General features: G+C 46.4%; 1 protein-coding gene across 2 annotated transcripts; it reads right to left on the bottom strand.

Moving 5' to 3' along the window:
- Window positions 1-245: 245 nt before the first annotated feature.
- Window positions 246-24,779, bottom strand: FKBP1A (FKBP prolyl isomerase 1A). Of its 2 annotated transcripts, XM_004323025.4 has the most exons (5): window positions 24,613-24,779; window positions 24,486-24,533; window positions 6,980-7,092; window positions 3,270-3,434; window positions 246-1,342 (listed from the first exon to the last, which is right to left on the bottom strand). In XM_004323025.4, the coding sequence occupies exons 1-4, from the start codon at window positions 24,647-24,649 to the stop codon at window positions 3,306-3,308; spliced, it is 327 nt and encodes a 108-aa protein (XP_004323073.1). In that variant the 5' UTR covers window positions 24,650-24,779; the 3' UTR covers window positions 246-1,342; window positions 3,270-3,305. The 2 variants fall into 2 exon arrangements, with proteins under 2 accessions (XP_004323073.1, XP_019806342.1); XM_019950783.3 differs by lacking the exons at window positions 24,486-24,533; window positions 24,613-24,779 and adding an exon at window positions 12,912-13,055.
- Between the last annotated feature and the right edge of the window lie 72 nt (window positions 24,780-24,851).

The following is a 24,851-nucleotide window of genomic DNA, read 5'->3' as shown; positions in this document are numbered from 1 at the left end:
AAGGGGGTGGGGCTCCCTGACGACCCCAGCCTGACCTCCACAAAGTTCCCTCCATGGGTGAAGATGCAGATCTACTGCCCCCCATCCCATCTCCCAAGAGGGCAATGGGGAAGGACGTTCCTGCTGCAGTTCTTCTGCTAAGACACAGCCTCCAGCACTGCACCCCCACTGCCACGCCCCAACCCCATCCCCTTGCACCAAAGGGCAGGGGGAGGCACCTGAAAGTAACCGCCATCACACAGAGCTGAGAAAAGCCAGCATAAAGCACTTTTATTGCAATAATAAAACTTGAAACTCATATGTAGTGCAGGGGGTGGGGTGGGGGTGGGCGAGAAGGCAGCAATTTCTCTCACCAAATCACTACACAGGACAGCAGAGGGTGAGAGGGAGGAAGGAGAAGCCAGGAAACTCTGAGATCAGCAGGGGGAGCTGAGCATCAAAAAACAGGAGATGCTGAAGCTGTGATGACCAGCATCATTTTCTTAAGACAACACTCAGGGATTTGTCATGATGGCTGGGCTTTCATGGGTGTTAAGTGTCTACAAACAGCACCTTCAATTTAACTTTCGATTAAAGTTCTTAAAATTTAGGAAGTGGGGCCTGGATAGCTATGAGATTACAAAAGTCCTAAATATCCATTAGAAAAACCACAGGATGGAAAAAAAAAAAAAAAAAAAAAGCCAGGCCATGAAGAAGGCTTCAGCGGTCCCTGCTGGCCCGGTGACACACACCTGTAGTGTCCAACATCTCAGTGAAAATGATCTGCTTTCAAAAGGCAGAGGGTTAAGGGGAGGGTGGGGGTGGGGCAGTGGAGGCAAAGGCTCTCCCCTTCCCACTTTAGTTTTGGGTAGGGCTTTTAATTCAACCCGAGGACATCTCTCGACTTGGAGAATAATTCGGCCTCAAAAGCGCCTCAAATCTGCTATGGCTTTGCAGCGCAGCAGCAAGAATGTTTAATATATAATAGATAAAACTTTCATCCAAAAAAAATAAAATAAAATAAAGATTCTTGCACTCCCCCCAACACCAATTCCTATTCTAAAGTTAACCCATTATTTGTGCTGTTAATACTTGACTAGTACTTAACTGGAAACCTAGATCCGAAGGACTGAAACTCAATCTTCACCCCAAAACGAAAACAAACTAAAATGGGTAACTTGAGGTTTATGGCATATAGTTCAGGTCAACACACATACGAGGAGAAAGGGGAAGAGCAAAGCCGGTGACAGAACACATTCAGTCAGGGAAGATGTTTATACAAAGAGTGTAGTGGAACATCAGGAAAAGCTCCGTACGGACTCGCTGTGCGCATCTGGAGGCGCCAGATCCTTCCATGGCACATCTGTTGGGGACAGAAAGTTGGTGAGTTCCAGCAACTCAGTGCTTTTTGGGTGCAGTAGGGACAGCCACAGGCTGCTGCCACACCAAGTCCCTTCCCTAACAGCTGTGAGGTCTGACTTGGCCCTCGCCCCTTCTGCTCCAGCTGGGGAGGGCCCACTGGGCTCGGGCTGGATTCCCAGGTGAGCAGCCTCTTTCTGCTCACCTTGGTTGTGTTTTTTTAAACCTAAGGTCACATTTCTGTTGCTGAGGATAGCAGGAGAGGCAAAGTCCACCAATGCAGCTGACAATACAGTTTCCCATTATCAATGAGTCTCCAACCTGGCTGCATATAGGAATCACCTGGGGGCTTTAAAAAACCTGAACACTTGGACCCCACTCCCAGTGGTGGCGGTTAACTGGTCTGGGGGGTAGCCTGAGCATCAAGAGAGTTATCTTTAAAGCTTCCCAGGGGCTTTAATGTGCACAGCCCGAAGCTGGTTTTCCTCATGTTGAACAGACCGAGAAAATGTCTGCAGTCTTCATTCACTCACTCGAACCTGTAACTTTCTGGGTTTGCCCTTGGGCTTTCCCTCAAGACCCTTTCGAGAAGCTCTGAGCTGTGCTTTGGCAGTGTGTGGGGAGGCTTAGGCCAGGGTGACTCATAGCCATTCAGCCCTCTCTCCCCTCTTTCTCCCCTTCCTCTGTCCTTCCAGATTTCCAGAAAGCCTGTTCCCAAATCAGGGTAACTCCAAGGCTTCCTCAAGTACGTTATGTTCAAAGGACTCAGCTTTCCAGGGTGAGGACTAGGTGTAGACCTCTGGGCAGAGAGAGGCTCTATAAAGTGTCAGAATTCCCTCCCGGCAGGAATGACAAGTGGAGCAGCCAGCGTCCTCAAACCTGACCAGGCCTGGATGACCCAGGTGTTTAGGGATCAAACCACTGGGAGGAAATAGCTAATAATAATATTTTAAAATATTTTAAAAAGTCCATAGTAGGACAAAGGTACTCCATAACAGGTTGGCTGCCACTTGCTACCATTTTCAAACAAAAGCATTCTCACCCAGCCCCTGGCTGTGACCCTCTGGTTCCAGGGGCGGGAGGGGAGCAAATGCAGAGGTCTGGGGCCATGTGGAAAGAAGATGACAGACATTCATGTGTTTTATGATTCTAATACCCACATGAAAAGTTAGGCGCCATTAGGATATTGAGTTTGGTTGCCTAGAAATGAGGGTAGAGGAAGGGAAAAAAGGTCCAGGAAGGAGATGCAGAAAAGGGTTCTGTCCTAATTTGCCACTGTCTGGATGTGACCTTGAGTAAGACCTCTCTCTCTCTGGGCCTCAGTCTCCTCACCTGTTGCATAGAAAAGCTTAGGTCCCTAAGAGCCTCTCCTAGACTGAGAGCATCCTTTACACTTCATAAGCATCCTTAGGCCTCACCTTTCAACCCACTGTTAACAAGCTGGCCTGCTGTCTGTCCTCGTGTGTCCTGGGCTTGCTCCCTGAGGCAGGTGGCCCAGGTGGTAATGCCTCTCTCATATCCTCTAACAGGCAGTAACCACAGACTGTATGGATGAGGGAGCTGCAGAAACTAGGCAGGGCAAACAAAGTCAGTCATCCCAATCTTACCTCTAAAGAACTAAAATGCTGGCACTAAAAATTTGGCCTATATTTCCAGTTCCCAACTCAGTTTTAGTTTATAGGCTACATATAAAAATACTTAATTTAAACAGCTACCATCAGCTCCCCATCCCCACGAGTTCTTTCAAGAGCACATGCCATTCCTTTCCAAGGTGTACACTTAAAACTGAAAGGATAGCCAATAGAGGAAGAATGTAAAGGGAAAAAAACCCATGGCATTTTTGGTTCTCTCCGATGCTCATCAAACACTGTGCCTGACTTGGGAGGAGCAAAGGGAGTTAAAGGAAGGTCCTTCAGCACTAAGATCCTTACCCAAGAATGGGGAGATCAGGGAGGAGGCCATTCCTGTCATTCCAGTTTTAGAAGCTCCACATCAAAGACGAGAGTGGCATTTGGTGGGATGATGCCTGGGTGCCCAGTGGCGCCATAGGCATAGTCTGGGGAGATAGTCAGCTTGGCTCTCTGACCCACACTCATCTGTGAAAAGAGCAAGGAAGAATGAATGAGCTGAGGCACCCCCCAAATATCTCCTTAAGAAGCAGAGCTGTGGTTACCTGCCAGGACGGTGTGAGTAGGACATTCCAGTGACTGCACGGCTGCCTGGGCAGCGGGCACACCCTCTATGGGATGTGGAGGTAGGCGATCAGGCTGGATGAGCCCTATATCTGGCTCCAAGGTAGCCGATAGCAGATAAAATTCCCTCTCGCCTCCCAGAACCATCAGGCTCTCAAGCTTTCTGTCCAGGTCCCACCGATCTGACTCTGGGCAGCCATCACTCTAGAAGTGTCACCACCTAATCCTTCAGTGGCCTGTCACTAGAGGCATCTATACTCTTCAAAAAGGAGTGCTTTGATCAAAACTTTGCTTTAAAAGAAAACACACAGAAAGTAATATTTGAGGCAGTATACTTTTCTATACTTTCTAGATTTATACTTGTACTCAGAAATACAGAAAAACTAAAAAGGACAGTATGATTTTCTGGGGTACAAACTACACTGTACAAAGCAGCATGCTACCAACTGTGTGGAAAAGAGGAAAGTATATATTTATACCTGCCTGTATAAACAGAAAACATCTTTGGAAGGACACAAATAATACCATCATTTCTCTATGGGGAGAACAGAGGGTGGAGGGAAATTTTTCACTTATTAAAATGTATTTGTAGTTTTTCATTTTCTAATCAAATACACAAGCTTAAGTACTTATTTTCTGAACAGTGAACAGGTTCTCTGCTCTATTCCCACCCTTTACCTATCTTTTTTAAGTCTCCATGTGTGCGTTCCTGGTTCTCTGACCCAGAACAAGAGATGGTGACTGAAGAGAAAGCTTCAGGCTTACTTCCTACAGCTCCCTTCAGAAACTGGGACATGTTGGACCAAGGTAGTAAGGATAGTTGAAAGCATATGGCTTAATCTAATAAAATTCAAAACAATCATATCCTTTTACCCAGCAATTCCACTTCCAGAATCTGCTAGCAACCCAAATGCCCACTGCAAGGGGAGTGGTTTCACAGCACATGTGCACCACGGGTTAGCCAACAGAAAGAATACAGTGGCCTTAATTATACTAACATGGAAAGACGTCCAAGACACATCGTTAGATGAAAAAAGCAAGCTGCCAAAATAGTACATGTGGCAGGATTGCAGACCTGTAAACACAGAAAACCAGAACACAACATCAAGAGAATAGGAAAAGGGGCACAAGACAACCTCCCTTCTTCCTGTGCTTTTAACTTAGTTGCTAAATAAATATTCTACAGAGGCATTTAAAAGAAGATGCTCTATGTAGGTCTCAGACCACCCAGACTTCTCACAAGTAACAGAGCTGTGACTGACCCAAAGAACCCTGGGTGCAGGGGGAGACTGGGCATCTCCCCAACACCCCACCATGCCTCACCAAGCCTGGGATGTGAAATAGACTGGTAACACTATCTTGGTGGCAGCTATGGCTCCTGGAACACACAACACAATGATTGTTCCAGTGCTGGAACAGCCACAGAAGATGAGTTGTGGGGTGGACAATGGTTGGCATGGGAGATGGGGGATGGGCTACAGACGCAAGAGCCTGCCAGACTTCTGGGGTGGGAACAGGACGGGACAGAAAGGTATAGTTGAAGAGGTTTCCAAAGGGAAGTAAGCCACAAAGATCCTCTCCTTTTTGTACTGCCAACCCTCAGTCATGCTGGAACAAAAATCTAGACACCTGGGAATAGGATAGCTTAAAGTTTCTGAAAGTTAAGCAGTTTATTTGGAGATAAATCAGTGATACTTTATAGAGGAAGTAGAGCAAAGTGTATTCTGGAAAAGAGAAAGACAAATCCTTCTCTCCACACTGGTTAAATCTCCAATTCTCTTTGGTGAGAGGAAATAGACTAATTTATCCATCGTGGCAGGGCCTATTATAGAGCTCGCTGGGTCTTATGCCACCGTAAACATCCCTCTACCTGGTTAGTGCCAAGAAGAAAATTCCTGGGCTTAGTGGAAGGATAAAATCCAACTGAAATTTGGCAACCCTGGGTCCCCTACTATCTACTGGGAATTTTGAAGAGTTGGCAGAACAAAAGCTGTTTACACAAATTGGGAGGTGAGAGGTGAAGAAACACACTTAAGACAAGCAAAATGACTTTCTCCATGAGTCTGACCTCTCAGAAGTGGTCCGACACAACACGGTCAATAGTAAGACAAACACAAATTAAAATGATACCGAGATAACATTTTTCACTCATTATATTGTCCTGAAGCCAAAAGTTTTTAACAACACACTGTGCTGGAGGGCCTGGGAGGAGCAGGCACCTTCACAGCCCGCTGGTGGCAACTCAGTGTAATCCCCACAGATGGCAGCCTGGCAGTAGGTCAAAATCCAGCGCGCACAGCCACTGAGCCACTCACCCCACTTCTAAGAATCTGCCTATGGCAACACTTGCACAAATGTAAAATAAAGTCCATTCAAGATTAGTCACTGAAGCATTCTTTACAATATCAAAATACTGGAAATGACCCAAATGGCCATCAACAGGGTACTTGTCAAATAAATTACAGCACACCCAAGGGAATCCAGGGAATACAGGCATACCTCATTTTACTGTGCTTCACAGATACTGTGTTTTTTACAGATTGAAGGTTTGTGGCAACCCTCTGTTGAGTAAATCTACTGGTGCCATTTTTTCCATAGCATTTGCTCACTTCATGTCTGCCACATTTTGGTAATTCACTCAGTATTTCCAACCTTTTCATTATTATTATTTGGATGGCGATCTGTGATCTTTGATGTTACTACTGCAAAAAGATTATGACTTGTTGAAGGCTCAGATGATGGTTAGCATTTTTGTGCAATAAAGTATTTTTAAATTAAGGTATGTACAGTTGACCCTTGAACAACACGGGTTTGAACTATGTGGGTCCACTTACACGTGAATTTTTTTCAATACCAAATACTACGTGATCCGTGGTTGGCTGAGTCCCTGGATGAGGAACTGCAGACACAGAGGGCCGACTGTAAAGTTATACGTGGATTTTCAACTGTTCAGGGGGCGGGGGAGGGATGCCCCTACCCCCACATTGTTCAAAGGTAAACTGTCCATTGTTTTTTCAGACATGATGCTATTGCACACTTAACAGACTATAGTACAGTGTAAACATATCTTTAATATGCCCTTGGAAACCAAAAACTTCACGTGACTTGTTTTATTGCAAGATTTGCTTTATTGTGGTGGTCTGGAACCGAACCTGCAATATCTCTGAGGTCTGCCTACACTGTGTAGCTCTATGAGGAGGAGAGCTTCCTCCTCTTTTATATCCTGGTATATAAAGTATCAGATATGGATTAAGTGAAAAAGCAAAGCACAGAACAATGTGTGTGTGTGTCTAAGAGAAAAAAGGGGGGGGCACTTAAAGAAATTCTACAAGAAACATTAATAAAAGGAGTTATTTGGGTGACAGAGCTAGGAGTGAAATTTTTCCCACCTATAAACGTAATTTAAGAAATAGACACTAGGAAACACAAAGAAACAACGGAGAGCATACCTGGGCAACCCCTTCTTCCCAGCCTCGGATCACCTCCTGCTTACCCAGCACAAACTTAAAGGGCTTGTTTCTGTCCCGGGAGGAATCGAATTTCTTTCCATCTTCAAGCATCCCTGTGGAAAAGGGCAGTTGTAACATGAGCAACGAGGAGTAATGACATGAGGCAAGTCAGAGTCAGCAGCAGAGTGCCAGTCCCACGGGCCAGCACTGGAGGGCCTGGCAGGGTGTCCTAGGAGGATTTCCTGTGTCCTCAGTGGGCCTCTGAGGAGCTGGGGTAGTCCTTCTACTCCAGGCTTGTGAACGCTCTTCCCCAGCTCCAAGCAGTAAGTTGATACAGAGGCAGGCAGTAGTCTACCTTGTTCTGGAGAATGGGGAAGTGGACACACTCCTAGCAGGAATTCCCAGCACCCTGTGGGTTTCCTCCCAGACAGAGTAACTGTGGGCCCTTTAGGCACACAGAACAGCTCAAAGTCACTCCATGTGCAAGAAGCCATATTCCTTCCTCAATTCATTCGTCACCTTTTACAGAGATGTGGGTAGTGTCAGAACTTAACTGAACTGGAGGATACCAGTTGGTGTCGGAGAATCAGAGAAGTGGCATTGGAAGACACCAAAAACCTTTCACCAGTGAACTGCTAACGACTCTGAACTGTGGGCAGTGTTTCTACTACGAGTCAGAGACTGGGCTAGGCACTCTCCACATATGAACTTATTCAATCCTTCCCACAGCACTGTCCCCATTTCACAGAACGGAGGCAGAGAGAAGTGAACTTGTAAAGCTAGGCTATAAATCCAAAAACCATGTTCATTCTACTATTCCAGCTTCCCAGAAGCGAGACAACCCATAATGGCAACCTCAACTAAATGGGGGCATTCCAGAGATGGAGATGCCAGAGGGTGAGTGCCACGACAAAAGACGAATAGACACCTGCAACTCCTTGCTCAAAAAAGACCATCACATTGGTTTCTCCGGAAGCCAGTATCAGCCAATTGTGATAGCTGTCACTGAGGTCCTGAAAACTCACACCAGGATCCTAGACTGGAAGGGGCCAGCCAGTTGCTGACATGTAACTAACACAAAGCTGATTTCATTGGAGGCGGAGATTGGGCAGCCACCATGGTTCTAAATTAAGCAACACTCAGAAGACCCAGCAAAACACAGAAGTCTGTTGTGTTTGTATGTTTTCAGAGGTGGAGGGAAATCCCAGCCTAAAAAACAATGTCAACACTGGTAGGTGGAATGGGGAAGCAGAGACCAATTGACAGCTTTATCACAGCCACCAGACTTTCTGTATTTTGACAAAATAGGAAACGGGGTGGGGGAGGCGGGAAGGAACTGCTGTCCTAACAGAATAGGAGGGAGAGACAGATGTCCTGGGCGCAGAGTGGGTGCTGACACTGCCTGAAGCCTGGAGCTGAGGGCTGAGAGGGAGACGGGAGGATGGAGATCTACCCATGCCAAGTCAGTGCAGAGCCAGGAACTGGCACCCCAGAACTAACAAGCTGGGGTGTGCATGTAGCTCCTCCTTTACCAGAACACAATCACTACCTGATAAAAGGAATGATAAACGGCAGGACTTGAATAGTTTTTTATAAATGAGAAACTGGGAGAAGACTACGTCTCCACTTTCCATAATACTACGGACGTTCCCTTTAACCCATTTCAGGTTCTTCATACACTGAACCCACCCCAACTGAACTCAGCCATTAAGGGTGAGAGGAGACTGAAGACCAGAACTAGTCTCTTCCTGGTCTATGCTCTTTAGAGCAGACCCTGAGTAGAGCCCCAGGGCTTCCTGAGCAACCACGGTAGACAGGTAACTACTAGGTGAGGAAGCCACGTGGGAAAGAGCCGAGGATGGGAGGGTGGTCCCTGGCCTCTAAGTCCTGACTATCTGCAAAGGCTGGCTGGACAAAACTCAAAGAGAAAACCTGCCCAGAGGGGCACCTGAAACACAGGCTGTAGCACATTCCAGACCTTTGGAAAACCCAGACGCAGCACCCCCACCCCCCATTCTAACAACATCAAATTTCCAGGAGCAGCAACAGCCTGGCCCAGGAGACGAACTGGAATCAATCCAAGCCTTCCTCCTATGCCAGAGTTGGTGTGAGGTGGCTGTATGGGCCAGTATGGGCACTTGGACCAACTGTGAAATCTACTAGAATCTTGCAGGAAAGACCTGCCTCATTGGTTAAAAAAAGAAACACATCCAGGAGGAAAGCTCCTGCCCTCCCTTCCTGTTGCATGCTGTCATGTAAGGATGTGATGTCTGGAGCCATGGCAGCCACCTTGTAACCACAAAGTCAGCCAGGAACCCCAGAATGGTAGTCCCATTGCTCTGAACCAGCCCCAAACCACCTCCTTTAAGACCTGCATTCTGAGGTGATTAAAAATCTGCTTTGCCTTAAGTCAGATTTCTAGTTACTTGCAACTGAAAGTAACCTAATTGGAATGAGGTAAATATTTTATTTGACATTTACTTAGTACACCCCACTGCAGCGCTGCCATGAGAGAAGTAACAAAGAAATGGAACTCAACAACCCACATCAGTAAGAGCTATCACTGTGACGACAGACCAGTGTGTTATTGCAGGAACCAGTACACACATAAATGTGTATAAATGAAGCAAAATTGACATGTAAGTTACTATGTGGCATGCACTTCTCATTTTTAAAAAGACTGCTGATTTTGACTGCCTAGATTTATTTCATGATACATTAATGGGTTGCAACTCACAGTTTAAAAAAATACAGTATACCTACAAAAGAATTATACTATTTCCTACCAAATTTGAACATGCACCCAATCAGAGCAAGATCGTATTTTAACTGCAATAAAAACCACTGGGTACTGAGACAGACTCCCTACACTTTCCTTTTATTCCTGATCAAACGTATTGCCAAGCAACTTCTAGATGTTACATGCATCCATCCTGCTTTGCCTGAAGGTGAGATGTTTCAACTGTCTGACTGGTACCAGGCTGGAGGCACAGGTGAGACTCAGCCTCTACCTGCTGCTGAGCCAAACTGGAGAAGTGGATGCTCTTCAGTGCAGAGACTGTGGGTCTGGGAAAATGTCCCCCTTAAGCTTTTCTGGGACACTGAGGGGCAAAAAGAAAACATTAAAGCCAAGATACAGGATTTCTAAGTAAAGGGGCTTTAAGCAGGAGCTTTGCCAAGGATCCTTATTCTCCTACCCTATTTCAGATGAGCTGTTGTCCCTGGGAAGAGGACATGAGCCTCTCTCCAGAACTTGAGAGCATGGTCATCCTCTGTCAATCTCACCTACTTCCTCGGAGAAGAAATCTTCACAGTGACGGTTAGGTGGTGGTGTTGGTAATGGGTTCCTTATATGTGAAGAGGGAATTTCCTATAATCTAAGTCCAAAGGGTAAACGATATCCAAAGATCTGAGCAGGATGTCACACAACTGGCAAAGGCTAAAGGGGCCAGGAGGTGCTAGAAAAAAGACTTCTCCAACGCGGAGGAAGAGACCACCTTCTATATGGCTATAATTTGCAGGGTGAGGAAGGAGGTGATGCAAGAGAGGAAGCAAAGTCCATTAAGAAGCAGGAATGAATGTGCATACAATGCTTTCTGGAGTGGGAATTAGGTTTGTCGGTACTGAATGCAGAACATAAGAGAAGCTGTAACATCAAAACCAGTAGTTTTGGCCAAGATGGAGGAAAAGGGATCAGATTTACCCTCCTAACTAAACAACCAAAAATTAAAACAAAAACAAAAAGACAACAAACTAACAAAAGAAAATAAGCGAAATGAAATGAAAAGAAGAGAGAGAAACAACCCTGACAATAGTTAAACACTTAAGACACTGGACACTGCAATGAAAAACTGTGATCCCTGAGAGATGGGAAACTAACAAGGCGAGCCCTATGACTGCCCCAGCTTATATCCTTGGGAGTTTCCAGGAAGAAGAAAGTGGGACGGAGCTCAAGTCCACAGGACAAGTACCAGGGAGGAGAGAGCTGTAGAGGAAGACCCCCAGAGGTATACAGAGGGTCCCCCTTGGGTATTCGGTATAGTAAGTACTAATCAATGCATGTGTTTGAGAAAGCTTCTCAAGGCCTGGAAGAGCATCCAAAGGTTTAGAAGAAACAGTGCTCAGAGCTTACACAGGGCTGGGATCAGTGTCTGTTCCCATCAGCCAGACTGAAGAAAGTAATGGTTCATGAGGCACTGGGTAGGAAACCCAGGAAGTTATTGCCTCATCAGTGAGGAATAATCAGCCCCAAACTGAGCACTGCTCGGGAGCCCCCTAACAAATCATAAAAGCAAGACCCCAGGGACTTCCCTGATAGGCCAGTGATTAAGACTCCATGCTTCCACTGAAGGGGGCATGAGTTTGATCCCTGATGGGGAACTAAGATCCCGCATGCCGCGTGGTGCGGCCAAAAAATGAAGGAAGAAAGGAAGAATTAAAAAAAAAAAAAAAAAAAAAAAAAAAAGCAAGACCCCAAAGGATCAAACTATTTCCAAGTAACTTAAGTGTTTCCCAGTACAAAGCTCAAGAATATTCTTAGGAATAAAAATATGCAGCACCCCAAAACATAAAATTCACAACGTCTAGCATCCAAAGATTACCAAGCATGCAAAGAGGCAGGAAAACACAACCCACAATGCAACTAATCAATCAATTGAAAACAACTCAGAACTGATACAGAGGTTAGAATTAGCAGAGAAGGACAATAAGATTTAAGTCAAACTTCCAGGGATGAAAACTACAATGCCTGAGATGAAAACTACAGTGGGCTTTTAGAACAACTGGATATCCGTAGGCAAAAAGTAAAAACCTGGATCAACTTCACATCATAATCAAATATCAACTAAAAATCAACTCTAAATGAACACTATAAAACTTCTAGATGAAAACATAGGGAAATAATCTTTGTGACTGTGGGTTAGGCAAAGTTCTTAGATATGAGGTTAAAAAGCACAATCCATAAAGGATAAAATGAACTTCATCAAAAATGAAAACTTCTTCACTTTAAAAAATACTTTTAAGAGAATGAAAAGTCAAGCCACAGACTGGGAGAAAATCTTTATGAAGCATGTATCTCATAAAGGACTTGTTTCCAGAATATATAAAGAGCCCTCAAAACTCAACAAGAAAACAACTTAATTAAAAAAGGGCAAAAGATTTGAGTAGATTTCACTGAAAAAGATAAAGAAATGGCAAGTAAGCACATGAAGATGTTCAACCTTATCATCATTACAAAAACGCAAGTTAAAACCACTAGGAGGTATGACTACTACCGATTAGAATGAGTACAACTAAGAAGACTCATCATATCATGTATGTACTGGTGAGGATGTAGAGGAACTGGAATTCTCACACATGGCTGGTGGCAACTTAAAACAGAACAACCACTTTGTAAAACAGTTTGGCCGTTTAAGTTAAACATACACCTCCCATCTGACCCAGCCATTCTACTCCTGGATATTTAGAGAAATGACACTTATGGCTATACAAAAAGACTTATATACACAAACATTCACAGCAGACTTACCTGTAACAGCCAATAATTGGAACAACCCAAACATCTGCCAACTGATGAACAGATAACCAAATATATCCATACAACAGAAAATTATTTGGCATTAAAAACGAATGAATTATTGAGTGCAAGAAGCCAGACAAAACAGTACATACTATATAATTCCACTTATATAAAACTTCAGAAAAATGCAAACTGACCTATGCTGACAGAAAAGCATATCAGGGGTTGTTGGCGATGGGAAGAAGGGGGAGGTTTCAAAGAGGAACAAAGAAACATACCCAAACTTATGAAGCTGTACACGCTAAGTAGCAGCAGTTTACTGCATGTCAATTATGCCTCTGTAAAACTGTTATTTTAAAAAAACAGGGAGAAAGGGAAAAAAGTGAGATTTACTAAAATCCTACATATGTTTACCTCCTACACCCAACCTGGCAGTGGATGGCAGGTGCTTCCTCTGTCTGGGAAGGAGCAGGTAAAGCAGGCAGCAAGTCAAGCCTCAGCAGTTGTTCCCATTTTAACTCTGGACATCTCCGTGCCAGGACCTGGAGCCCTTGAACAGTGAAACCACCTGCCAAGTTAGCACTGTAATTTCCTAGAGAAAGCACACTCTGCTGAGAGAAGGCAACTGAGGTTACAGTTCAGACGTGACAGCCACTCTTAGCAAAAACCTGGATCACCAGCATGACCTTCTATCTGCAGAACTGACTGATTCCACTTCTGATTCCACACAAATCTGTACCTCATGACCCAGAAATTGCCTAGGATAGCCAAGTATTCTCGATTTCAAGAATTCTTGTCTCTCCTGACTGAACGCAGCTCAAGGTCACAGACCGGGACTCAGAGTTCTATGTCCCTGTGGCACTCAGCTCAACCCCTGGCACTCACAACACTGGCACTCATGAGCACTTTTCGATTTGCTTCATTTGCATGATTTTTAAGAACTAGCAGGACAAGCGTGAGGCTTCCATTTCTGGACCTCTTCCCTATATGGTGAGAAGAATCTGAGGGGTAGTCCCAGAATGGCAGTTTTTACTTTTGGCACTTTTAAATTACTAGTCAGTAAGAAAAATGTGAAAATTTGGGGGGTCTCCAATTAAATGCACAAGGCCATGAAAAGAGTGAAAGCTATGGCTGCCTGAGGGACTGTTAAAGCAGCCTCTGGCTGGAAGGCAGTTGACATCACCTTCGCCTGGGTCTCCTCCCAAACTGTTTTAGCTGTTCTTTGGGGGAAGAACTAGACTCAAATCCCTGGAGAGGGAGCAGGAGGGCTTTAAAAAAACAGAGAGCGCGTGCGCATGAGCGTGGGGAAGTCTCCAGGTCCTCTCCCCCCAGCACTCCTCCCACGGCTCGGCTCTTTCTGCTGCTCATCTGTTAGGGAGGGTTCTTTCTTGCTCCAAATGAACCAGCAGAGGCAGACTTGGCCAGCAGCTCCTGTGCAAAGGTCCCTCGGACCGTGTCTCTGATGCTCAGCCCATGTCATAGAAGCAGTGGTTAAGACCCAAGGCCAGGGAATTCCCTGCCTGTCCAGTGGTTAGGACTCCAGGCTCTCATTGCTCTCTTATTCATGTCCAATGTTTGCTTATTAATCCTATTTTTTCTGTTTTCCAGAAAACACAGAGGCAGGAGCTGTCAGGTACAATGGTTAAAGGCATGAATCCTGGAGGCTGGCTCCAGATTACTACAGTAAGTCCCTGCTGGTCTCCCTGTTTCTGCCCTTGCTCTCCTACAGTTTAAATTTGACATGGCAGCCAGAGTGACATTCTTTTAAAATACAGGTCAGACCCTATTACCCTTGTGTTCAAAACCCTCCCCTAGTTCATTTCACTCAGAATAGAAGCTGAAGTCCTTATGTCTCTCATTGCCAAGGGCCCGGGTTGGATCCCTGGTCAGGGAACTAATATCCCACATGCTGCGCAGCCAAAAAGTAGAAAAAAATTTAAAAATAAAAAATAAATAAATAAATAATAAAATAAACAAAAAATGTTAAAAAAAAAAAAAAAAGACAAGACCCAAGGAGCACCCCTAGCTTATCATTTCACTTACAATCCAACAGAAAAGGAGCCACCTCTAGGGCACCCTGCTTTGTGGAAGGAACAGTCCGCAAACACCCTCTACCGGGTAAAGGAAGATGACTTAAGAAGGCACTGAAGCTATGGCCTCACCACTTGTTGTAGTTAAAGCTCATGACTCACAATGTGGTTTTCAGTAGCTGATGAATTTCTGCAGGTGGTTTTCACAGGCAGCATTCTACAGGGCCCCAAATATGGCAAGTTTTAAAACTAAAAAACAAAAAACCCAAACCTAAACCAAACAATGACAACAACAACAAAACAGAATATCCCAAACCCCAAACTTCCCAAACTATATTAAAATTCTTGCCACTTTACAGTTGGGAGACAGAGAAAGGACTTCTACTTTTAACTCAATACCAGGTAGTTTCTTGAGTACAAAAAAGTGCAATGGTTGAATGGTGGTGGGGGAACCAAACTGAAAATCACCAATTTTTCTGAAGATTTGCCTTTGAAGCTACTTGGAACATCCCCAAATGGATGTACTGACCTAGGCACAGATGGGCACACTGACCTAGGCTGAGCTGCCTCCCTTCCTCCTTACTATATACAGAAGCTCTCTCAACTACCGTTTACTGAGCTGCCTGGCCAGAGACTCTTATAGAAACCACAGCCTGCACAGCCTCGGGCTGTGAAAGCTCCTTCATGCCCCAGTCTCTAGCTCATCCTCACTCCATCTTTCCCATGTGAGTTTTATGCTTTCCAAGGGTCAATCAGCTATGTTTATTCCCAAATCCATTTATGTCAGTTATACTTACTGAAGATAGATAATATAACTAAATAGTGTGTAAATAAATGAAATATGAGTGTGAACAGAAAAAGTACAGTCCTAGCTGATATTTTGGAAATACTCAATAAGGCAATTCACTAAAAAATATTGCTAGTGAATAACTGTGTGTGGATGAGACTAAATGTATGCTCAGAGAAAGAAGTCTTAAAAACCTGGAAAGGTTTGGCACTTAGATGACCTCACAACAGTCCTTGCTCTACTTTAAAGAAGCCAAAATTAGTTTTTGCAAGAACCTTGATCGGAAACTCCACCAGAAGACCCACCCTAAAAGAAAGACACGGCCCTTTAGTAAATGATTTATGTTTGGATTTAAATAAAATGTTTAGAGGAACCAAGTCACTTTTATGATTAAAATATCAACTATCCCCTTGTCCCAATCATGATGGGTGAGATTCTACACAATGAGGCATTAATTCAAAGCTTATGTCTTTGTTCCACTTCCAGGCCTCTGCAGTTGAACTCAGGGTAGCCTTCCTGAACTGGAATTCTGAGAACCCCATGCACGTGCTATGATCACAAGTCAAATTCCGACCCAAAGAGAGAACCAGCTTCTGCTTCCCCATCACACAAAGTGCAAGAACATTTCTTATCTGTTTTCTGAAAATGCTTCTAACCTTTGGTTAAATTCCTTTAGGTTCTATGACCAAAAGTGTATTTTCAAAGGAGGGCCCATGCACAGAATTGCAGGATGCAAACCAGAATGCAAGCTCTGGTGGGCATGCCTTTCCATTTTCTATTTTATCACAATATAAGAAGACTGCCACATTATGTCTCATAGGGGTAGGGAAGAGATGCACAAAAGGAAACACTACTTAACAGTGGCTATCTGGAAATGGTAGAAATATGCATGGTCTTGAATTTTTCCTTTTTTCTGTTTTCTAGAAAACACAGAGGCAGGAGCTGTCAGGTACAATGGTTCAAGGCATGAATCCTGGAGGCTGGCTCCAGATTATTACCGTAAGTCCCTGCTGGTCTCCCTGTTTCTGCCCTTGCTCTCCTACAGTTTAAATTTGACATGGCAGCCAGAGTGACATTCTTTTAAAATACAGGTCAGACCCTATTACCCTTGTGTTCAAAACCCTCCCCTAGTTCTTCGTTTCACTCAGAATAGAAGCTGAAGTCCTTAAAATGGCCTACAAGGCCCTGTAGGAGCTGCCACCCCACAGCACCACCTCTCTGACTTCATCTCTGATTCCTCTCATACTTCTCCACTCGAGAACACTGTTTTCTTATGTTCTGTATACACACACCAGGAATACTCCCACCATAGGGCCTCTGAGCTTGCTGTTTCCTCTGCCTAAAATGCTCTTACCCAGTCACATGGATTACTCCCTTACCTCCTTCAGGTCTTTGTTCAAATGTCACCTTCATTGTTCTATCTAAAGTTTCAACCTTCTCCTGTTCCCTCAGCACTACTGGCTAATGTCCAATGTTTGCTTATTAATCCTATTTATCATCTGTCTTTCCCATTACAGTTTAAGATCTATGAAGGCAGGGACTCTGTCTTCTTCACGCCTATATTCCTGGTTCCCAGAACAGTGCCTTGCATATAACAGATGGTCAACAACACTTGTAGAAAAATCAAAGGCACCTTTGCCCCTACCAGGCCTTGCACACACTTGGCAAGCCGCTGAGCCACACACATCCAAGACCATGTCGCACTTCTAGCCCCAAGTGTGGGCTGCTCAAGGCACTTCCCTTATAATGTTAAGCACAAGGGAAGGCACTCCCTACAATGTAGGCACCTCCAGGGCAAGGTTGAGGCTTCCCCCTCTGCCCAGCTCCTAATACATTTGTTGAATGACTGAGGGAAAGGTTTGGTGTGCTGACCTGTGTATGTGGGTGAGAGAGGAAGGAGTGGTTACAACTGTATCAATCCACAGGGATTGGGCAAAGTCCAAAATGTTGTAAATATTCTCTTTCTTATTCTAACCCAAAGGCAACAGAAGTATGATACCAATCATAACAGGAATGTGGGCTTTCCACACTCCAGCTGGAGTCTAATGCCAGGTCCTAACTGACCACTCAAAATGGTCACTGAGTACCTACTCCACGCCAGGCACCAACGGGGAGAGAACCTGGAGAACACCACTTGTGTGGGTCTGGCCTCCTGCAGCCTGCCGTCTCCTGAGGAAAGGGCAGATATAACTACACACAGCCTGACTGTGGGGAAAGCAAAGGACGGGAGCCTTGCTGGAGACAGAGGCGTGAGTGTGTGTGCATGTGTGAAGACACACATTAGTCAAGGGTCAGGGGAGACCCACTGAGGGGGTGTCACTTAAGCTGCAAGAAGAGCCTGCCACGTGGTGGGAAGTGGGGGCAGTGTGGCTGCACCTAAGCACAGGGGCAGAGACCTTCCTGGGGGGAAAGCTTGGTGTGTTTGGGGAACTGAATGCAGGCCAGGATGGCCTGAGCTCCTGGGAAGGGAAAAGTAAAGGCAATGAGCGCAGAGACAGCAGCATCCAGGAGCTGATTATTCCCCCTTTTCTCTCCCTTTCCTCCTCCTGCTCTTTATACTGCTAGAATTTATCAGGCCAAAGTTAAAGGGGCCTGAGAGAAGAAATGCAAGGACTCAGCTGAGTTCCTCAGTAGGTAAAAAAAAAATAGGAAAAACAGAAATATGAATCAACAAGTACTGCCATGAGCACCAAAGGGAGAACTGGATAATACATGCCTAAGTTATCCAAAACACCCCTGGCCTTTTCCATGGGAAATAGCAGGTGACAATACTATTTTTAAAGAAAACTCCAAGGCAGACAAATGAGTTTATAGATACAATGAACTCAATCAGTACTTTATAAAAATCAGTTTTTAACCACCAAACATGTTCAAGTTAAAATTTTTATGGTATAAATTATACCCAATAAAGTTGTTAATGAAAAAAAAAAAGTCTATGAGACCCACTGAAAGGAACCAGAGCTCTTTGCAGAGGTGACTGATGCCAGTATCAGAGAAGTAAAACAAGGAAATGATTAAAAATAGTGGGAGCATGTCAAAAAGGTACTGGAGCCTGCCTGAAGGGGCTCCTACTGGCCAATTTTGGGGCAATGTGAGCACCAAAAAGAATAATGAATATCTATGATTTTAAGGCTCCAAGTAAAATATGAGCTCCTAGTATACTAAAAACAAACAAACAAACAGAGGGGGGAAGTCCCTTGTCACCATGGGGGATGACTATAAAGCCAACTCCTGACCTTGGTGATTGGTGATTAAAGAATTAAGTTTTACCCTGTGTAATAGTAGAATGGTAGTTAATAAATGTAGAAGATATGAAGAAAAAATTTTAAATTACCACTTTGTAAATGCCAATGAAATAGTTTCTTCTGGTAAGAATCATCAATTGATGTAAAACCCAGTAGGTGAAAGGTTGATGAGGAGCAGAGCACATGGAGGATGTCCAAGCACTTCACAGACCGCCCACTAATTGCAAAGGGTAAAATGCACCTTCATAAAAAAGATCAAATTTAGCATTACAAATAGTGATGTTCCCCACGGTGTGCTGAGTACAAAGTGCACAACATTCTGTAAGAAGTCTTCACGTTAAAATGTTTTAACCAGAAACTATTTAGACATTTCAACTCCTAGTTTACTGGAAATCAAGGCAGTGGAAGGAGTTAGACAACAGCCAAGAGAAAACAATGAGACAGACATGGGGTATTCTATAAGATAATAAGCCTTCTCTCTTTGGAAAAGGAGTGTGAGGTATAAAGACTCTTCTAGATTGTTACTATAGACATAATACCCAACTGAACCTCAACTGAATTCTGGTTTTCACTTTGAAGACAACTGGGGTAGATTCAATATGAATTTGGCTTTAGATACTACTGAATCATTTAAAATTTTCTCAGATGTGACCAGTAGCAGGATAGGGAGAATACTCTCATTCTTACAGCATGCTCAAGAACTTAGAGGAGAAGTATCATGATGTCTCCAACTTACATGGCTCAGCAAAAAACCCGACATAGATATCTACCTACATATACCTATAAGTAGACAGAAATGGCAAATATGACAAAATGTCAACCATCGTGGAATCTAGGTAGTGAGCACATGGTATTTAATATTCTTTTTTTTTTTTTTTTTTTTGTGGTACGCGGGCCTCTCACTGCTGTGGCCTCTCCCGTTGCGGAGCACAGGCTCCAGACGCGCAGGCCCAGCGGCCACGGCTCACGGGCCCAGCCGCTCCGCGGCACGTGGAGCACGAACCCGTGTCCCCTGCATCAGCAGGCAGACTCCCAACCACTGCGCCACTAGCGAAGCCCTATTATTCTTTTTTGATTTTTCTCTATGTCTGACTTCACAAATAAGAGTTGCACGTAGATGCAACAATACTATGAGGTCTTTGGTTCACTTAAAGTGAGCCTTCTTCTGCTCTCACCTGTGGAAGAAGAGAGCTCGGCATCCGTGTGATTCTGTTTTTTGGTAATCACAGTCCCAGAGGAAAGAAAATAATGCTTCCATAGCAAGGTCTATTTTCAAAATGTTAAAATCCAGTTATGTTAAGGAAACTTGAGGAGAAAAAGGACTGACACCTTAACTTGCTCACACAGCCAAGCTGATGTAGCCCAACCCTGCCCCTCTCATACCCACCAAGAAACAACAACAAACACTAAAAACCTCCCTTGGTCCCCAAATTGAAGAGAACAACTGCAGCTTTCTTAGCCAATATATTCTGTAGGCAATGTGTAGGCCTGTTTTGAGGTGAATCCTCACTCAGATTCATCTCTTTTTTATAATTACCTATTTCCCCATCTGTGAAATGGAAGGGTGATAAGGTCTCAGCCTATCCAACTCTGCCAATGTTAAACTGCAGGGACAATACACCACTTAGTGCCTAAGACGCAGGGACCTTTAATGAGATTATGTGCAATAACAGCGTCACTGTTGCTGCTGCCCATCCCAGAATGCACCTGCCCCCAGCAACTCCTCATAGCAGGCACTGTTACTCCCATTTTACAGATGGCACATGGAAGCTGAGAAAAGCAGATCAATTCACCCAAGCTAAGATCTGAACCCAGCAAAGGACTCACATCTTCTTTGGGGATCACTGTCCACCTGGTACAACCTCTGCACACTCTATACACCCAGGACACAACCGGGGCCCTGTTTCTGCACTTGCCACCAAGAGCCCACATAGTAGCCAGAATGCAGTGTGTCCTGTTAAAGCCCAAATCAGCTCACGACCCTCTAATGGTTCATCTCAGAGAGAAAGCCAGTGTTTTGATAATAACCTACAAGGCCCCACCATCACCTCATCTCCTGCCACTTTCTCCCTCACACAATCCACTCCAGCCATGCTGGCCTCCTCACTGTCCCTCTCATACACCAAGCATGCTCCAGCCTCAGGGCCTCTGCAGTAGCTCCTCCCTCTGCCTGGAACACTCTTCCCTAGACAGCCACACTGCTCACTCCCCAGCTTCCTTCGGGCAAATATTAACATGTCATTTTGTCAGAGGCCTCTTCCAACCACCCTCACTAAAAGCAGCAAATCCCCTTCCCAGGTCCTCTGCTTTAATCTCTCTCCACAGAGCTTCTCACCACCTGATGTGTCACACCTTCGTGCTATTACTCTCATCCCCACCAGATCAGGTCTTTGTTTAGTTCACTGGCTGTGTCCCTGTGCCTGGCTGGTTTCTGTTGCTCAATCTGCTATAGGAAGGAAAAGGGTCCTGTTGTGGCCCCGCCCAAACAGTTACAGCCTGTCTGCCTGAAGCCGCCACACATCGCAGAATCCATCTGAGCAGTCTCTGCTGGGGGCGAGCCTTCCTCCAGACATCAGATCATCAGCCAAGAAACACCCAGCAGGGGAGTGGGTGGAGTAAAGCAGAGGCGAGGGGAGACAGAGGCTAAAGAAAAGCAAGGGGCTGGGCTGGGGAGGGGGCTGCAGGAAAGGGACCACACCTGCCCTGGGAGCTGCATCGTCCCTCCAAGTGGACCTCCTGAGGAGGTGAAGCCAAGAGACCCTTGGTTTTCCTCAGTCAGAAGCCAGGCTATAGACACCTTAAACCCGATCCCAAGGACAAGATGTCAACTATAAAAACAGAATTCTTCAATCTGCTTGAGGCTGCTCTGACAATGGCAGGCATGTGGCCTGCTGATGTGAGTAAAAGGGACGTAAGCCTAGCTGTGTGTCAGGACAAGCTCAACTATAAAGATGACGAAGCTACCGGAGGCAAGGAGAGAGCCATGAGGATCCACTTGATCCTCAAGGCACATATCTGGCAGATCACCATTCCACCTCCTTCCTCCCACCTCAATGCCTGCCTGTCATGCTACTAGGAGGTGCTTGGCTGGTGACAGTACAGTTTGCATTTTCCCTTCTGGCACTACGATGAGGCGGCACAGGCCTTTTTTGGGGCGGTGCCCATGCTGTGCTCTGCTAGAGGCCACAGAAGGTATCAGAGGGAGCCCAGAGAGTAGCATCCAGGATACAACTGGCAGCCACCAGTAGCATTTAAAACATCCATGTGGTCAAAGTCAGTCTGTGATGATCACATCTCTGGTGATTGAGAGAAGATTTTGGCTTCCTTACTTCCAATGCTGATTCTTAGAAGCTGCCCCCAAATCAGCTGTAGCAGACACCTGACCAGAGCGGACTGGATCTAGAGTATTCACCCGACCTGAACCTGGGTCAATGAGATTCTCCCTCCTAGGAACTGTAACCACTGGAGCCACACAGCCAAGCAATCTGAGCTAGATCTGCAAAAGAAGACAGAAACGGGGCACGGGGGTGGGAGGAGGCTGGGTGGGCAGGCAGGAACGTCCACCATCTACAACTTGGGAGAAGCAGGAAAACAGAGAGCTGTAACAGGAGACTACTGAGGCAGGCAGGTAGAGAAAAACACAGATGAAAAGTAGGAGCATCATGAGAATTTCTCCGTTCTCGAGGTCCAGTGGGCCTCTTGCCTTTGAGGACCCCCAGATTTTTATGATACTCCCCACCATGTTCCCTTGAGATGGATTCTGTTCCCAGTGCCTTAAAAGCCATAACTGCTCTAGATGAAATCTCAAAGCGCCTACCCATTCCTCTCACGCCCCCACAGGTCTCAAATGGGTTCTTTCTGGGAGGCTGGTGGCAAAGACCCACAGGAACAAAGCCGCCTGCCCAAAAACAGCCTATTCTGTGAGTGTGAGAGGCAGAGCTGGCTTCTCACCAGGGCGTCTCTGTAGGGCTTATCAAAAATGAAATAAAAAAGAAAGCTTTTGTCCTAATGCATGCCAGGGTCCTGCTGCTGTTCTGGGAACGTGTGGGTGGGTGCCGCCCTCGAGGAAAACACAGACTTGGAGAAGAGGCAATGGGAGCCCTGATGGTGCTCTGGGTCCCACGACCATCTGTTCTCTTAGGAAAAGGCTCCAGACATGCTGTGCGGGGACACTTCACCAAGAGGCACAGTGAAATGTTGTTCTGCCTACATGTGGGTGTCCAGTCCTACCATCAGCACCAGAAGATGGGTGATTCAAGGACAAGAGGCACAGACTTGGGAGTGGGACAGGTGTAGCCAATTATCCTAATGTGTCTACCTACAAACTGGGGGAAGGGGTCAGAAGTCACCTCATCATCTCTCTGAGTCCCAGTCTCTGCCCCAGTTGTCTGTGGGAACTGAATGAACAGCCCACTCACCCAGCACTGTAAAAGGCAACTGTTACCCTTCTCATCCTGCAGATCAAAAACAACCAAACTGGCAGGTTCTCCTCCGGCGGACCTCCTAGGTGCTGACTGTGGTCCACAAAGACAGCCATTTAAAACATCAAAACCACTTTCCAGCTTCGTTTGCAGGCACGAGATCTTCCCGTGAAGACAGGTTTCAGTACCTCCTCCTTTGGTAGCCTTTTTAAAAGTTCAAGTCCCTAACTCCCTCCACCCCCGGCCCCCTTTTCTACACATGGAGAAGGGCCAGAGAAATAAAAAAGCCAGAGAAATAAAAGAGCACGGGAGGAGGGAATGTTAGTTGCTTTTTTTTCCTTCCCAAAGAAAGTCATTTCCCTCAACAGGGGGCTCCCCCCATGATCTGGAAGAGAAGGGTAGAGCTAATCCCTGAGCAGCGGGGTCAGAACTGCCTACAGAAGACTACCCAGGAGGAGGAGGAAAAGGGAGGGAAGGAGAAGAAACAGAGGAAGGAGGAGGAGGAACAGAGGAAAGGGTGGGAAAGCGGAGAAAGGGGAAGGAGGAAAGGGAGGGAAGGTTGTTCATATGAACAGCTGGGGCTACACCAATCACCAGCACACCCCTACAGCTAAGAAGTCTCCGCCTGTTCAGCCTCCTCCCTCCCTTCCCCCACCAAGTACAACCCAGGAGGACCTTGTAAGGGCATGGAGTAAAAGATGGTCTCAAGGCATATGACTGTCATGTTAGAATTGTGGCTGAGAGTCTAATATTTCCTTTGGCTTACAGTACTGTCTGTTTCCCTAACTGGGCCTCAGTTTCCTTATTTTTAGAATGGGGATAGGTCTCTACTCTTAGAAGGGTTGGGGGGGCTAAATTACATGTTCTGTCAGCCTGGGCCATCACTGCCACTGAGGCATGGATTTGTGAAGTGGCTCAAAAGTAAGAAGAGGAAAAAGACCGTGCAGATCTGGTTCTTCCAAGGCCGGGCTGGGCCAGAGCAATGACTTAGAAAGTGGGACGTCTCCCCACCCGCAGCGCAGGGTCGAGTTCCTCGGGAAGAGGCTGAATTCCCACGGACTGAGAATTACTTCGCCCTTCTTATCTCCATCGAAGGGCGGGGAGGAAGCGGGGATACGGTGTCAACCGGGACACAGAAATGATATAAATCCTCTCTGATGGTCCTTGGCCAGTGCTCTGCCCATTCCTGAGCGTGTGACTTGGAAAAGTGACTTCGCCTCCCCAAGCCTCAGTTTCCCCATCCGCGCTGTGGGCAAAACGGCAGCATTTGAGGCACAGAACCGCTTTCGAAGTGCAGGATAACGTCGGGCCCGCGGTCAGCGCTCGCACACGCCGGCTCAGACCGTCCGGGGTTCCGCAGGCCCGACGCTGTCCCCTCGGGGGCGCTGCCACCGCCCAGGCCTCGGCCTCGGGCCACGCGGGCCCGCCGCCGCCACGCCCCGGGCCTTTGCCCCCAGGCCGCGCTGGCCGCCCCCCAACCCCATCCCGCGGGCCCGCCGACTCACCCGTGTAGTGCACCACGCAGGTCTGGCCGCGCTTCGGGAAGGTGCGCCCTGAGGAGACAGACGGGTGCGGTGAGCGGATGCGCGCGGCAGCCGGGGCACTCCGAGGCCGCTGGGCGCACCTACTCACCGTCTCCGGGGGAGATGGTCTCCACCTGCACTCCCATGGCGGCGGCGGCGGCGGCGGACGCGGGGCGGGCGGGCGGCGCGACGGCCGGCGCGACAGGCGGCGTGGACAGAGAGCGAATCTGGCGGCGGTTCCGCGGCTGTGCCTCGTCCCTCCGCGGAACGGCTGCGCACGCGCGCGCCCCCGCAGCCCCGCCCTGCGTGCGCGCCCCACACGGCGCGCACGTCCCCGGAGTCCGGGCC

The sequence above is a fragment of the Tursiops truncatus genome, chromosome 15 (assembly GCF_011762595.2).
Source record: "Tursiops truncatus isolate mTurTru1 chromosome 15, mTurTru1.mat.Y, whole genome shotgun sequence".
NCBI classification, from domain to species: Eukaryota; Metazoa; Chordata; class Mammalia; order Artiodactyla; family Delphinidae; genus Tursiops; species Tursiops truncatus.
Note: the sequence above shows the minus strand (reverse complement) of the source record. Positions and strands in the feature narration are given on the sequence as shown.